Source organism: Larimichthys crocea, chromosome X, assembly GCF_000972845.2.
Source record: "Larimichthys crocea isolate SSNF chromosome X, L_crocea_2.0, whole genome shotgun sequence".
Taxonomy (NCBI): domain Eukaryota; kingdom Metazoa; phylum Chordata; class Actinopteri; family Sciaenidae; genus Larimichthys; species Larimichthys crocea.
Window position 1 is genome coordinate 35,205,760 of NC_040020.1, and position 15,791 is coordinate 35,221,550.

Consider the following 15,791-nt stretch of genomic DNA (forward strand, 5'->3'; position numbering starts at 1 on the left):
CCGTGCTGTGTTTTAGTTCATGCTGGAGGGAGCCAGAGCCCGGTGGTCTCCTCTGCGCCCAGCTTTCGACAAGTCACATTAATGTTATGATATATTTTATTTATTATTGGTTAACTGTTTACCAAATCAACAACATCTAGGTTATTCTGTCCTCACTGTACATAATTACCGAAGCTTTTCTCTCGCGCACTCTCTCTCTCTGTCGCTCCCTCTTAATCTGCATGTAGTGAAAGCCACAGCTGGACATCAGTATCCATCATACTGTACAGTATACTGTACTATTAATATGGCCACTATGGGGTTCAGAGGAATACTCAGAAATCGAATGTGTTTCATACTGCAGGCTTCAGAAAGCATCACACAGATATAACTCTTAAAAAAACGTTATGGGCGGAGTTTTCTTTAATAACAAGTTTATGTTGGCATGATGTTGTTGTGCGTGACATGGAGTTGCGGCTGCAGCGGTGGCTCAGTGTTATCTTATCACAACTGTTTTTTTTTCCATCAACCTTTTATTAGTTTACGGGGCAGATCTGCCACATCCAATATGACGGACGCGTAAACGTAGCGCAGCAATGGACCAACCTGCTCAATGAGGCGACTATGTATATATGTCTATATATATATATGTCTGTGTATTAGGGATGTAACGATACACTTAACTCACGACTCAATTCGAGTCACGATTTTTTTTTCACGATACGATTTTTTCACGATTTTTTAAAAATCAAAATGAGCTACAGACAAATTATGACCAAATAAAATTATGTTTTTATTTGTAGGAAAAAAATCTCTCTTTACAGAAAGTCTCAAACAGTTTGTGTTCTTATTAGGGCTGCCAGCAAGCAGCTGATCTGACCATTACCTTTCAGCTTGAAGTATGAGCTAACTGGAAATAAAAACAATTAAGATGATAGCTCATTAACCCTTTAATGAGAGTCCATGGCCCCGGGAAACGGCGAGGTCCGGGCGCTGTAAACGCAGAGCCGGTCGCGGCGCACCACCTCGGAGGAAATGCGCTGGCTGGCCACCGCCGGGGAGAGGTCCCATGAGGGGATCCTTCCACACGGTGCGGCCGTCCCTGCCCCGAGTTTATTCCCCAGGGCAGACTGCGCGGAAGTTGCGGTGATTGGTTAAAATTGCAACACCCCCGAATTCACGGAGATTCACTGAAGTTGCGTTGAAGTTGCAAATCGCAACATCATGAATTCCTGGACAGTCTGTGTTATGGTATCATTTACGGTACAGTCAGGCCTGACGCCGATTACCACTACTGCGCATGTGCGTAGGTGTGTGTGTGTGTGTGACACAGACGCGGCAGACGCGGCAGTGGAAGCTGCAGCCACAACGTAACCTATTTCTAATTAAAAAAAAGACGAAAAAGAACATATCCTACTTCTCTCGCATTCGCCAAGAATCGCGATTCATTTTTTCTGTCAACCAATGCGAGTCGTCACGCATTTGTACCGATTTTAATCGTGTCACGATGTATCGTTACATCCCTACTGTGTATATATGTCTATGGTGCCACTGACAGCGACACGGCAGACTCGCCGTTCAGGCCCGGTGCTTCTGCCATGGTGAGTGTGTTGTCTTGTGTTTTTGACTGTAAGCCGTGCGCACGTCTGGGCGAGACAGAACTTTAAGCTTGTTGTTTGTTTTGAAGCGACTTTCTATCGAAGCGAAGCTGTCTTCATGGAGTTCGTACTTGCCGGCAGAAATAATGAACAGCCAATCAGCTAACAGATGGGTGGCCCCAGCATGCGGAAACAGCCTATCATATCCCCGGACGCCACCAATAACAGGCAAACAGCCAATCATTCAGCAGCTGTGTAGTTCGGTTGCAGTAGTTGCCATGTTGGTTTGTTTACAAGGGAGTAGCATGCAGTGAGGAGAGCAGAGGTGACCGCTATGTAGCGGAGACTGGCACCGGTAGTATAGTAATCCACGGTAGTACTATCGTGTAAAATTTCTAGCGTAGTAGGAACCGTTATGATTTGGCACCGCAGGGTACCGTGTATACTGTGGGTATCGTGCAACTCTACAGAGGCCTGCACACTCCAAAGGACCCTAGTCTCCTTAGCAAGTGGACTCAACTTTGACCTTTTTTTGTACAGGACGTCAGTGTTGTCCAACCAGTCCAGTTTATTGTTAAGGTGAACACTCAGATATTTGTATCCTCTCACCATTTCAGTGACAAATCCCCAGATGTGTGGTCTGAGTTGTCTTCCTCCTGAAGTCAATCACTGTCTCCTTTATCTTTGTGAAGGTGGTTGAGAGTCAACAAAGTCTATGATGACCTCCTCTGTACTTGTTGCCTTCTGATAACTCATAAATGATAGCTATGATATTATTAGAGAACTTCTGTAGATGACAGCTGTCAGTGTTTTGTCTGAAGTCCTCACAGGGTGAAGAGAAAAGGAGAGAGCATATTACCGTGTGGGACCATCATCAGATACACAGTCATGAAGCCTCACATACTGTGCTCTGTTGTTGGTATAGTTGATGGTCCACACCAGGTGGTGGTCAACTCTAGCCCCTTTAGCTTCCCTCGTAGCAGTGAAGGCTGTATTGTATTGAAAGCACTTGAAATTTTTGTGGTAGTGCATTATCCACTCCAATGCCTGGCTGGTAGGTGAATTGTAGGGCGTCCAAATTTGGGCTCACCAGAGGTTTGAGGTTTTTCAGAATAACTGTCCATGGTCTTCGTCATTTTAGAAGTCTCAACGGCAGGTACGGATGGGTTCCATGTAGGAATGTGCGATATGTTATTGTTTATAATATATAGTCATAAACATTCCCCACGGTAAGAATATCATCCCATGATAAAAACGATAAATTCCCATTGATTACGTATGTATGTGCGTGACATTCTTGCAGCCCAAAACGCATTGTCAAACATGGCGTATGGCGGAGCCGATACGCCGGGCAGTGAGGAGCTCTTTCCTCACGCTCCGGCCGTCAATCAGACACTCGGTCGAGTCTCCACAGACAGTCTGAAATGTCTCCGAAGTAGAGACTATCCAGGTGGACTCACAGACTAAACTCTGATAATCTACCTGTGTGTGTGTGTGTTCTGACTTTGTTTATTTCATGTACCAGCTTCTAAATCTGAGTCCGACTCGCAATTTACGCTGCAAAATAATGACACGAAGACGTTTAATTTGATTTGTGTCCGATGATTAGACAGCGAGCGACTGAGAGAACGAGAGAAAAAGAGCAAGAGACAAACAGACAGACAAACAACAATAACAGAAAGCGAGCACCGGCCTCGATAAAGCTGTAAATCAGCTAAATAAAAAGTTATTTTCTGATTGTCTCACAGCGGTTACATTCAGCAGGTAAAGACACGCCCACCACCAGCTCCCCCTAGCCTTTATTATTATTTTGGTGATAGATTTATAGTCAAAAAGATTAGGCTGATTTGGTGTTTATTTATCGTCTTTTTTATCGTTACCGTGATAAATACCAGAAATTATTGGGATAAACTTTTTAGTCCATATCACCCAACCCTAGTTCCATGGGGTGTGCAGTTTCAGATACTGAAACCACACGTGGTTTTCTACAGGACCAGAACTCCCCTCAGACAGTCATAGGTTGAAACTATGCTAAATGACCCCAGAGAACTGATTTGCACAGTCTTTTAGCAGTTTGGAGCTGATGTCATCTGGGCCTGTGGCCTTCTTTGCCTTGATCTTGCTTAACTGCTTCCTCACATGGTCAGCTGTTATGGAGAGACTTGGGGAGCTGGTGGTGATTTCCAGACCTCTCTTTTGTTGTTGTGATAACATTACCGTATTTTCACGACCATAAGGCGCACTGTACGAAAAGGCGCAGTCTCAGTTATGTGTGCCATTACTGTATTTAACACACACATAGGGCGCACCGTACGAAAAGGCGCAGTCTACACACACATATGGCGCACCGCCTTACAACAACACACACACAAGCATACAAGTGTGCGTATTTAAAAATAGAGCGGGAGCAAAACTGAGTTTGATTGTGCTTTATTTAAGTCTTTATTACAAAGTACTAACATTTTTTAAGCACATTACCACAGCACACATTAGCACATTGCCGGTAATCGTCATTAATCAAACCCATCGAAGTCCTCATCCTCAAATATGCCAGTTCCACTTTCTTCGTTGTCAGAGTCACTTTCCGTGCGGCCCCTCGGAAATGATGCCGGCTTTTGCGAAAGCTCGAACAACAGTGCCAGTAGACACGTTACTCCACGCATCTACAATCCATCCGCAAACTGTGGCGTAACTTGCCCGGCGCTGCCTGCCACTCTTTGTGAAACTGTGGTCTCCATCGGTCATCCATCGCTGTGAGATGGGCACGTTGTTCTCAACACAGGTTTAACAACACACATAGGGCGCACTGCACTATAGGGCGCGCCGGACATTTTGAAAAAAATATAAGACGTTTATATGGGCCTTATGGTCGTGAAAATACGGTAATATGTCCAAAGTTGCACCATCTGTTATTCAGACTGCTATTCTTCTATCCTTCCTCTTACCACTCTCCTTTGCTTTCCTGTCCGCTCTCACAAGCTTAAAGTCGTCCAGAGTGGCCAACTACACTGTGTTCCAAATTATTATGCAAATATGATTTAATTAGATTTTTAGTTTTTCAATGAAAGTTCTTCCCCTCTTGGTTTAGATCACTGACATCAATCAATCTTTGCCAGGTGAGCCTAATTAACAGGAAACGACTTTATGAGATTGTTCCACATTATTAAGCAAGTCACAGTTGCAATATGGGGGACAAGAAGTTTTTTCTGCAGATGAAAAGTGTGAAATAGTGCAGAATCTTACGGAAGGTATGAAAACACTGCACAATGTTTCCCACAATAAGAAATGATTGCAGTTGGCTCAGAAATACATTAAGACTAATTTTCAAATGCATTTATTCACTAATGAATACTGTGCTACACTGGATGGTTCAGATGGATGGAGTTCTGCATTGTTGGTGGATGGCCACCGTGTCCCAACAAGGCTGTAGTGTCAGCAAGAAAGTGGTGGAGTGATGTTTTGGACTGGAATCATGGGAAGTGATCAAATCAAATCAATTTTATTTGTATAGCCCAAAGTCACAAAATACATTTGCCTCAGAGGGCTTTACAATCTGTATAGGGAGTAACACCCTCTGTCCTTAGACCCTCGGTTCGAGTGAGGAAAAACTTGTCCACAAAAAACCCTTTAACAGGGAAAAAAGGTGGAAGCAACCTCAGGAAGAGCCACAGAGGAGGGATCCCTCTCCCAGGACAGACAGACGTGCAATGGATGTCACGTGTACAGGACAAATCAACACAAACATATTGTACAATTACAATGACTGACAAAATGACAATGAATTAGCATATATGATAGCAATAATGACAGTAATAATATGTGTAGTGGATGTCGTGCAGGATCACAGGAGAGAGAGAGAGAGAGAAAGAGAGAGAGAGAGAGAGAGAGAGAGAGAGAGAGAGAGAGAGAGAGAGAGAGGGTTTTCGGTTAGGGAAATGTGACTGCATCTTCAACCAATACCGTGCCTGGCTAGGCATAACCCTGGGGGGAGGGGGAGTCCCCAGGCAGTCTAATCCTATGGCAGCATAACTAAGGGATGACCTGAGCCAGCCCTAACTATAAGCTTTATCAAAAAGGAAAGTCTATTCTTAAAAGTGTTGACCGTGTCTGCCTCCCAAACCCAGAATGGTAGTTTGTTCCACAGAAGAGGAGCCTGATAGCTGAAAGCTCTGGCTCCCAATCTACTTTCTGTTTCGAGAATGCTTCCCTGCCTGTCCTCCTCTGTAAGTCACTTTGGATAAAAACGTCTGCTAAATGCAGTGTAATGTAATGTAATGTAATAGAAACTATAGGAACCACAAGGAACCCAGCATCCTGAGAGCGCAGTGTTCTAGAGGGGTAGTAAGGTATTAAGAGCTCTTTTAGATATGATGGTGCCTGACCATGAAGAGCTTTGTAAGTAAGGAGAAGAATTTTAAATTCTATTCTAGATTAGATAGCCAATGCAAGAAAGCCAAAATGGGAGAGATATGATCTCTGATCTTGGTTCCTGTCAGAACACGTGCAGCAGCATTCTGAATTAACTAAAGTCCTAAGAGACTTATTAGAGCAGCCTGATAACAAAGAGTTACAATAGTCCAGCCTAGAAGTAACAAATGCGTCCTCTTGAGACACGATGCGTCTGATTTTGGCGATGTTACGTAAGTGGAAGAATGCAGTCCTCGAAATTTGTTTTATGTGGACGTTAAAGGACAAATCCTGATCAGAAACAACTCCAAGATTCTTTACAGTGGAGCTGGAGGCTTCTGAGGTGTTTGGGTCCAATTACAAGAACTTCAGTTTTGTCTGAATTTAACATAAAAAAATTGTAGGTCATCCAACTTTTTATATCCTTAAGGCATGCTTGGAGTTTAGTTAACTGATTGGTTTTATCAGGCTTGATCGATAAATATAATTGGGTGTCGTCAGCATAACAATGAAAATTGTGAGTGATTCCTAATAATGTTCCCTAAAGGAAGCATATATAAACTGAATAGAAGTGGTCCTAGTACAGAACCTTGTGGGACTCCATGACAAACTTTAGTATGCACGGAGGATTTATTATTGACGTAAACAAACTGAGATCAATCTAAGAAATACGACTTAAACCAGCTTAGGGCGGTTCCTTTGATGCCAATTTGATGTTCCAGTCTCTGTAAAAGAATTTGATGGTCAGTGGTGTCAAATGCGGCACTAAGATCTAACAGGACAGTACAGAGATGAGTCCTTTGTCTGATGCCGTTAGGAGATCATTTGTAACTTTGACTAATGCGGTCTCTGTGCTATGATGCACTCTAAATCCTGACTGAAAATCCTCAAATAGACTATTGTTATGGAGAAAGTCACACAGCTGATTGGCTACAGCTTTCTCAAGTATCTTAGACAGAAAGGGAAGGTTTGATATCGGTCTGTAGTTGGCTAAGACCTCTGGGTCTAGAGTGGGCTTTTTAAGAAGAGGTTTAATTACAGCTACCTTAAAGGACTGTGGTACATATCCTGATAATAAAGACAGATTAATCGTATCCAATAAAGAATGACTAACTAGAGGTAAAACATCCTTGAGCAGCCTGGTTGGGATGGGGTCTAAGAGACAGGTTGACGGCTTAGCTGCAGAAAAGATTAAAGTTATTTGATGAGGGTCGATGGGAGAAAAAGAGTCTAGATACATATCAGGTTTTACAGCTGTTTCCAAACTTGCTGTATCAGAATGCAGATCAATGCCTGTTGAGGGCAAGAGGTGATGGATTTTGTCTCTAATAGTTATAATTTTATCATTAAAGAAGCTCATGAAGTCATTGCTACTTAGACCTAAAGGAATAGATGGCTCAGTAGAGCTGTGATTCTCTGTTAGCCTGGCTACAGTGCTGAAGAGAAACCTGGGGTTGTTCTTATTCTCCTCTATTAATGAAGAGTAGTAGGCTTCTCTGGCATTACAGAGAGCCTTCCTGTATGTTTTGAGATTATCTTGCCAGACTAGATGAGATTCTTCCAGTTTAGTGGCACGCCATTTGTGTTCAGATTTACGTGTCTCTTGCTTTAATTTACGAGTCTCCTGGCTATACCATGGTGCTAGCCTTTTTTGTTTAATTGTCTTTTTCAGAGGTGCAATATAGTCTTGAGTTGTGTAATGAGCCTGTGTCCGTAATGAGCCTGCAGCCAGGTTTCAGTGAGACAGAACTAATCAATATCATAATCAGATATTAATTCATTGACTAAGACAGATTTAGATGACAAAGACCTGATATTCAGGAGTCCACATTTAATTCTCTTATTTTGGACTGTTGGAGATGTTGATTTAATTTTTATTAAGTTTTTATGATGAACTCCTCTTCTGTTTGTTTTATCTTTAAATAATGTAGGTGGACGGGGGACAGACACAGTCTCTATACTAAAGGACTGGGTGGGCAGCTGCTCTAATGGAGGCGCAGAGAAGCGTGTAAGACTGCAGCTCTGCTTCCTGGTCTCAACTCTGGGTTGTCGACATGGTTTTGGTCAACTGATAAACTTGGCCATATTTCTAGATATGAGAGCTGCTCCATCCAAAGTGGGATGGATGCCGTCTCTCCTAATCAGACCAGGTTTTCCCCAGAAAGGTGTCCAATTGTCTATGAAGCCCACATCGTTTGCTGGACACCACCTCGACAGCCAGTGGTGAAATGACGACATGCGGCTAAACATGTCATCACTGGTCACATTAGGGAGGGGACCAGAGAAAACTACGGAGTCCGACATCGTTTTGGCATATTCACACACCTATGAAACATAAATTTTAGTGACCTCTGATTGGCGTAACTGGGTGTCATTACCGCCGACGTGAATAACAATCTTACTGTATTTACGCTTATCTTTAGCCAGCAGTTTCAAAAAAAATTCTAACTTCACGTTTCGGACTTTGGAGCTGCCAATGACCAGAGTTGGCCTCTCAGCGGGTGTGTCGCTGAGCGGGGAAAATCTGTTTGAAACGTGGAGCGGTTGGTGGTGTACCGTGGGCTTCAGTTTGGGGCTATGCCTCCTTCGGACAGTCACCCAGCCTCCTGGCTGCTCGGGAACTACCGGGGGACGGCTAGCTGAAGCTACCTGTGGCAGTACCGCACCGGCTACAGGGGACTGGGTAACTATCTGAGCTACTGACTGTTCAGTGGTGCGGTACCATGCCTCTAACTCACTGACCCTCGCCTCCAGAGCTACAAATAAACTACATTTATTACAAGTACCGTTATCACTAAAGGAGGACGAGGAGTAATTGAACATGTGGCACACAGGGCAGGAGAGAGCAGGAGAGGAGAGAGGAGGAGAGGAGAGAGACGCCATTGCTATAGCTAGGCTAGTTAGTGTGGCTAACAGAAACTGGTGAAACTATCAGATAGTGGTTACTAGAGTTAAGAGACCTGTTCGTGCACAGACAGAACAAGTCAAAGGATAGTGCAGAGATAAGTAGATAGTCGCTGATGTGAGAAAATCTGTTCAGGTGAACAGAGCAGAGAACACCGTGGCAACAACACCGATAACCGGAAGTGACACAATACGTTACCGCAAAGCACGTCGTCGTCATGAGGTGTAGTGTGCAGTGGGGAGTTTACTCGCTCATTAAGGTGCCTAAAGGGGTCAAATGACCTCTGCAAAATATGTGGACTGCCGTGAAGAACCGTGCCTTCCAGAATAAAATCTTTTTCATGCAAGACAACCATCCCATGCTGCAAAAAGTCCAATTGAGGCCTTGGCTACTATGGGCATAAAGGGAGAAAAAAATCAGGGTGTGGCCACCATCATCCCCTGACCTTAACCCGATTTAAAACTTGCATCCTTAAATAGAAGCTCTATGAGGGTGGACGGCAGTTGACCTTACAGTAGTTCTGGGAAGCAATTCTGGCAAGAATACAGGCAGAAACTGTACATTTAGGGAAAAAAAGAAAAAAATTTCATAATAATTTGGAACACATTGTAGTCTGAAATGAGTTCATTCAGCCATGTCTCTGGGAGGAACATCAGGATGCTACACTCTTGATATTACCTCTGTAGCCTTGCTTAGCTCCCTCATCTTATTGGAGAGAGATCTTACATTCACCAGATGGTACTCATAGTTTGTAGCTTTTCATTTATATTTATTATTATTATTATTATTATTATTATTATTTAATTATTATTATTATATATTATATTTATTATTATTATTATTAGTAGTAGTAGTAGTAGCAGTAGTATTAACATTAATAATAATAATAATAATAATAATATTATTAGTAGTAATAGTGTGGCAAGTCTAACTAAAATCTTTTTATCAGTGTTGGCAAAGAGAGAGCCCAGCTCTGTGGAATCATGTCCATATTTTGCACGGATGTCCTTTGTGTGAGGGCACAAGAGCAAATGTTCCTAATTTTGTATGCCCATATTATAATGACACACACGTAGGTGTGGGGGTGTGTGGCTCCACCTTCCCATTTTTAAACGCAGCCTATGGGAGGACAACCAGAACTGTGTGAAAGTCACTCTCAAGTGGTCCTCAATGTATGGGGCAGTGTTGGAATAGAGGGGGTGTCTGGGTTGATGACTTGGTAGGTTTTGTATCTTGTTCCTTCATTAGAACGTATTTCACGTATGTCTGCACGATCTCTCTCAAGGTGGTCTTGGTCAGCCATTAACTCCTTTAGTTATGAATCCCTGACCTTGTTTTCCTTATTTATCATTTCAAGAACAAACCATAAGGGGTCATCTTGCATACCCTACTGCTGCATCACCTTAATCAGACAGAAACATGCCAGATTCTCGACTAAGACTAAGGGAGCTCTGCCTCCACCAGGCAAATAAGGTTTGGTGTGGTAGACCTCACCCCCAATAAAGATTTCACCCCAGTCATATAAAGAGATTCAACAGACTTAAAGGGAATTTTTAGCCAAGCCTCCCATCCATACAAAATGATGAAAAAGCAGCCACAAACACTTTTAATTTAACACAAAATGGAGCATCATAATTAGTTGATAGAAAAATGATTAGTTTGCTTAAGTGCTTCATTTTATCTTTGACATGTAAGTCAAGAGATTTTCTGGCATTACCATCAGCAGTAAAAATGGCCACAGCTACATATAACTGTTGCAGTGCCAAATGAGTTCAGTTGAATAGGCTGCCTGTCCTCATCAGTTTCCAGAATAACTATGAACTTTGTTTTATCTTTTATTAACCAGCATGCCATATTCTTCAGTTTTTTTTCTAAAACTTACAGTTTCTCTGTCAGCTTTTCTCTGGATCTTGCAAGGATAACATCATCCATTAACATTAAAACATGCAGCCTGTTGTTTAATCTGTCTAATAAGCCTATCAACAAACATTACAAACAGGAAGCAGGATGTGGGATCCTTGTCTTAAACCAATATTAGATGTTATTGTGGTGGAGCCCAAGATACTTGTAGTAACATTGTACATTGACATCAAAGCTAAAAGCACAGTAACCCCGCACCCGGAACTTTTTAACATTCTGAACAGTTTTCCTCGTGGGACTCTGTTGTAATCCTTAGAAAAATATATAAAAGCAATGTACAGTTGCACCTTCTCTGTGGCTGGGCTCCTGCTTGCTCCAGAGATGGCTTATACTAGGCCATCAACTGATTATTTAGCACAGTCTTACAACTTTGCTACACTATTGATCACACTTATCCCCCAATGGTTATCACAATTCATGGGATTACCTTTCTTATAAATAACAAGATCAATCTAGCAGGGGTCCAGCTTAGTGGGTAGCCAGATAGAAAAATAGAGTTTAAAAGTGTGCACAAAAATACTAGCCATTCACCTGGCAACAGTTTGAATAGGCCTGGGCTATATTACATCTGGGCCTGCTCCTTTTCCTGGCTTCAACTGATGGTCGATCACATGTTGGACTTCTGCTAGTTTAATAGGGTGGTCTAATAGAGTCATATGCACATTATAGTCTTCTACATGTGGTGGGATTTCTCCCTCACCAGGAGGGGGGTTTGACAGCCTTTCCAATCAATTGCCCACCATAACACTTTAGCATCACCACTCTCTAATATGCGTTGCCAGCGTGGTAAAAGTGCTGCCTGGGGTGAGTTGTGTGCCAGGGGTCTTGAGCTAGTTAGATTACTCTGAGCAACACACATATACATTGACTCTGTGAACCACACAGCCATGTGATCGACATTCTGATCAGGACTGATGATAAGAATTTCCAGTGATCTTATGCTAAGAGCAAATCTGTCTGCATCCACTTTATGTAAGGGCACTGGTTTCATACCCCTGGGGTTGTTAAAGTGAGTCCTGATAGAATGCCTACATAAATCTTCAGCACGCTGCAAAAGTATCTTTACATCAATCATTTCTTCTGGGAACACCAGTTCTCTAGACAAAGAGGCAGATGGCATATCAATATTTTGATTCACTTTTTGATTCACAAGCTTTTAACACAACTGATGTAACTTGCACTGATTAGACAGTAATCCACTTCAGAAATCCATTTTTTTTCCTCTTACGGTAGGTCAGGGAACTAGGGAAGGAGTGCAATACTGTATGCAAGAAACCAATAGATTATTGTCTTTACACACTTGGATAAAATATCGGTAGCTGTGGTAGCAGCTAGCGGTGCTGTTAAGGCTAAAACAACACAGAGTGTGGATGTCCCGAATGGCGGATTTTGATAATTGACACTTATCGACCAGTCAGAGTCAAGAGAATCGATTAGTACCACCCACATTCACCTTTGACCCACCAATGACGATCCAGAATGAAGTAATCACTAACAGGGGGTTTTTCCCCTCTTGGTTTTCCAAGCCTCATAACCTTAGCGGGCACTGTATCTCAACTAAGATGTCTTGAACATCAGCTGCATTCTTTTCCCAAGATTTCATTCTGGTCTCTGAGATCCTGAACGTCTTGTTTTCAGTTCTTGTATCTCCAATAAGGCCTGTTTCAATGTAGTTATATATTCTTCTTCTTTGTCTTGGCAGGTATTCAGCAAATCCAAGGCCTTTCCCAACTCAGACCTTAGTCTATCCTTTGTCCACCCATGGGCAATATCTGCACTTATCAGTCTTTCTTCCCTCGTTGTCATCTTGCTTATTCACAAAAATGAGTACACGTGGTAGACAATATTGCTCTAAAGTGTTGTATAATGTCAGTTTATCACTGGATTTTACATCTAGAGCAGATATTTGATGGATTGAAGTACCACATTAGTCTATCACCACCAGTTCCTACACACACTCCGACAGCTGATGCATTACATCCCTAGAAGAAGAAGAAGAAAAAGAAGGGATTTTGTGGTGGTTGTAGCACTTCTTGCACCCTAAAGTTAATGCAACATTCACCTCATTGTCACTGCATTGTCTTTGTCTTTGTCAGGCTGTCCAGGTAGAGAACAAAGAGACGGAGGAAAAGGAGGGTGGAAAGACAGAGGAGCACCACAGTGTGAAAGGAGTGGAGGCTGCCCTGGAGAAAGCGAGGGAAGAAAAGGTGTCCGGTCCTGAAGAAGGCACTAAGGGAGAGAAAGAGGAGCAAATGACAGAGGAGGAAGTCAAAGCTCCCAGAGCTCCATGCCAACCCAAGACCATGCAGATTAAAGTCATCCTGCTTGACAACACTGAATATAAGTGTGAGCTGGATGTAAGAGCATTTTTAATTAGAATTTTCTCATATATAATGCACAACTAAAAGAAAATTTACATTTTAGCAGGTCAGCTAATTTATTTTTAAAACTTGCAGCCACAGACACAATTAGTGTTATGTTACTCCAGATTTTTTTAATTTATTTTTTTTATTTAGAACTGCAGCTTCTCCCTCTTTCTCTCACAGTTTTATCTGATGACAGTAATTTTTTAAAGAATTTTTATACGCACAATTCAATACTGATAATCGATGCTTTGCATGCATTTTTTCATAACCATTTGTAAGTTAGCTAAATGTTAGGTCGCACAGGAGAGGCCAGGCAGCCTAAAACTTGTTAGCTTGTCCCCTGCTAGACATCTGGCTCTGTACTCAAACTGTTTCTCTTGGTGAAAACCATGCATACAGTTTTTGACACTTAGTTGCAAACAGCTGCTTTAACCATGCTGTTACAAGAACCATGCAGTTTCAGAGTTCATATGCCACTGCATGTATAGAAATTACAGTGACATCTGCATACATTTGTATTTTAGTGTCAAGACATAGATGTAAGATCATTTATCTCTTTAAGTGTATCTGAAGAATTTTATTATGAATTTAAATTAAATTATTTAGACATTTGTGTGTCAGTGTCAATTGCCTTCTGAGGCAAAAAACAAACAATCAGAAACAAACAAAAAAATTGCAAATTGCATTAAACATTTGTTTACTCGGGTAAAAAAATATTTACATTCTTGGAAACATAACTGGTTGTTGGTGAACCATGGGATATGCTATATCATGGAAAAGTTCATGTATTTCAATAATTCAATTAAAAAAGTGAAACTCATATTATGTAGATTCATTACACACAGTGAAATCTTTCAAGTGTTTATTTCTTTTATTTTTGATGATGGCTTACAGCCAGGGACGTCACTAGGTTTAAGAAACTGGGGTGGCTTAGCCCACAGAGGAGAAAAGTTATTGCGCGCTATGCGCGCGCCGAAAAATTTTTCAGAGCACCAATTAAAGCTTTGTCAATCAATTGATTAATCTAAGACGATGACGCCTCCATACACAAATATACAAATTGTCGATACACGCAATACTTCACCTGAGATGAAAGATAAGAATGTATATGTGAAGTGCAGATTGTTGCTGGGGGAAAACGTTTATCCACGTCTGTTACCAGTAACGAGTTATTTCTACAACAGAGTAATTACGTTACTAACGCAGGTACTTTTTTGGAGGAGTAACTAGTAACTATGGCTAAAGAAAATGGAAAAAAAATCCCAATATACATTATTCGACCCGCCCCAGCCCGCCCCGCCAATAAAGTGGAACATTCTCTACCCGCACCGTCCCGCCCCGCGGGCGGACCGCGGGTGCCCGCGGTTTCGGGCCGGCCCGCGCATCACTAGTGTGGAGTCGAATCTTGGGAGTTCGCCCCGGAGAAACTACTTCGGCCCTGGAGAAGACGGATCTCCCCTGTGTTTCCCGACCACGGTCAGGAAACGAATAGCGGGAATGGTTAACAGAAGTCATCTCAACTAGCTAGCAGCAGCTAGGAACTTTCAGAGCTGGCCAGCTGGGATTCAAACACGGAACATTTTGGTTTATTAATTACATGGAACTTTTCTGCTGTTAGCTAAGTGTTACTACCAGCAGTGATGAATGCTTACTTTCTTGAAAAAGGCTCTAATGTCCATCCTTCACCCATGCGTTTGCGCTCTGCTCTTGCCGCTGTGAGGTTCGGCTCTGTGTACTTCAGAGGTAAACACGCAAGCGGCAGTGAGCAGGGTCGCATGGAAAACATGGACTGGAATTTCAGTGATGTGGGCGTTCTCTATATGAAAAAGTGGAATGGATTGTATAATGACGCACTGAAGGGGCTCTCTCTACCGTACCCGATGAAATGAGATTTATGATCATATTTAAGTGAATAATGACAGTTTATATGATTATTGGTTCATATTCTGGCCACTTTGTATTGCATAAATAGGCAAAATGTAATAAATAAAAATAATAATAAAACACCACCAAATTATTTAGGGGGGCTTGAGAATATTTTAGGGGGGGCTGAAGCCCCCCTAAAATAGGCCTAGTGACGCCACTGCTTACAGCTAATGAAAACTTCAGTCTCGTCTCGTCTTCTCCCACTTTATCTGTTATCGGGTCGCGGGGGCAGCAGCTTCAGCAGGGAAGCCCGCGGGGGCAGCAGCTTCAGCAGGGAAGCCCAGACTTCCCTCTCCCTGACCACTTCGTCCAGCTCTCCCAGGGGGACCCCAAGGCGTTCCCAGGCCAGCCGAGAGACATAGTCCCTCTAGCATGTCCTGGGTCTTCCCCGGGGCCACCTCCCGGATGGACGTGCCTGGAACATCTCACCAGGGAGATGTCCAGGAGGCATCCTCACAAGATGCCCGAGCCACCTTAACTGGTTCCTCTTGATGCAGAGGAGCAGCGGTTCTACTTTGAGCTTCTCGCGGATGGCCGAGCTTCTCACCCTATCTCTAAGGGAAAGCCCAGCCACCCTGCGAAGGAAGCTCATTTCAGCCGCTTGTATTCGTGATCTCATTCTTTCGGTCACTACCCAAAGCTTGTGACCATAGGTGAGGGTAGGAATGTAGATCAACTGGTAAATCGAGA

At 42.7% G+C, this 15,791-nt stretch overlaps 1 protein-coding gene across 7 annotated transcripts in view; it reads left to right on the forward strand.

Annotated features, from left to right (window-relative positions):
• Positions 1-15,791, forward strand: part of epb41a (erythrocyte membrane protein band 4.1a) — a 273,926-nt gene that overhangs the window by 42,964 nt on the left and 215,171 nt on the right. For all 7 annotated transcript variants that reach the window (XM_019264151.2, XM_019264152.2, XM_027282915.1 and 4 more), the window contains exon 3: positions 12,906-13,166. In XM_019264151.2, coding sequence (XP_019119696.1) covers positions 12,906-13,166 — 261 coding nt within the window. The remainder of the gene's footprint in view (positions 1-12,905; positions 13,167-15,791) is intronic.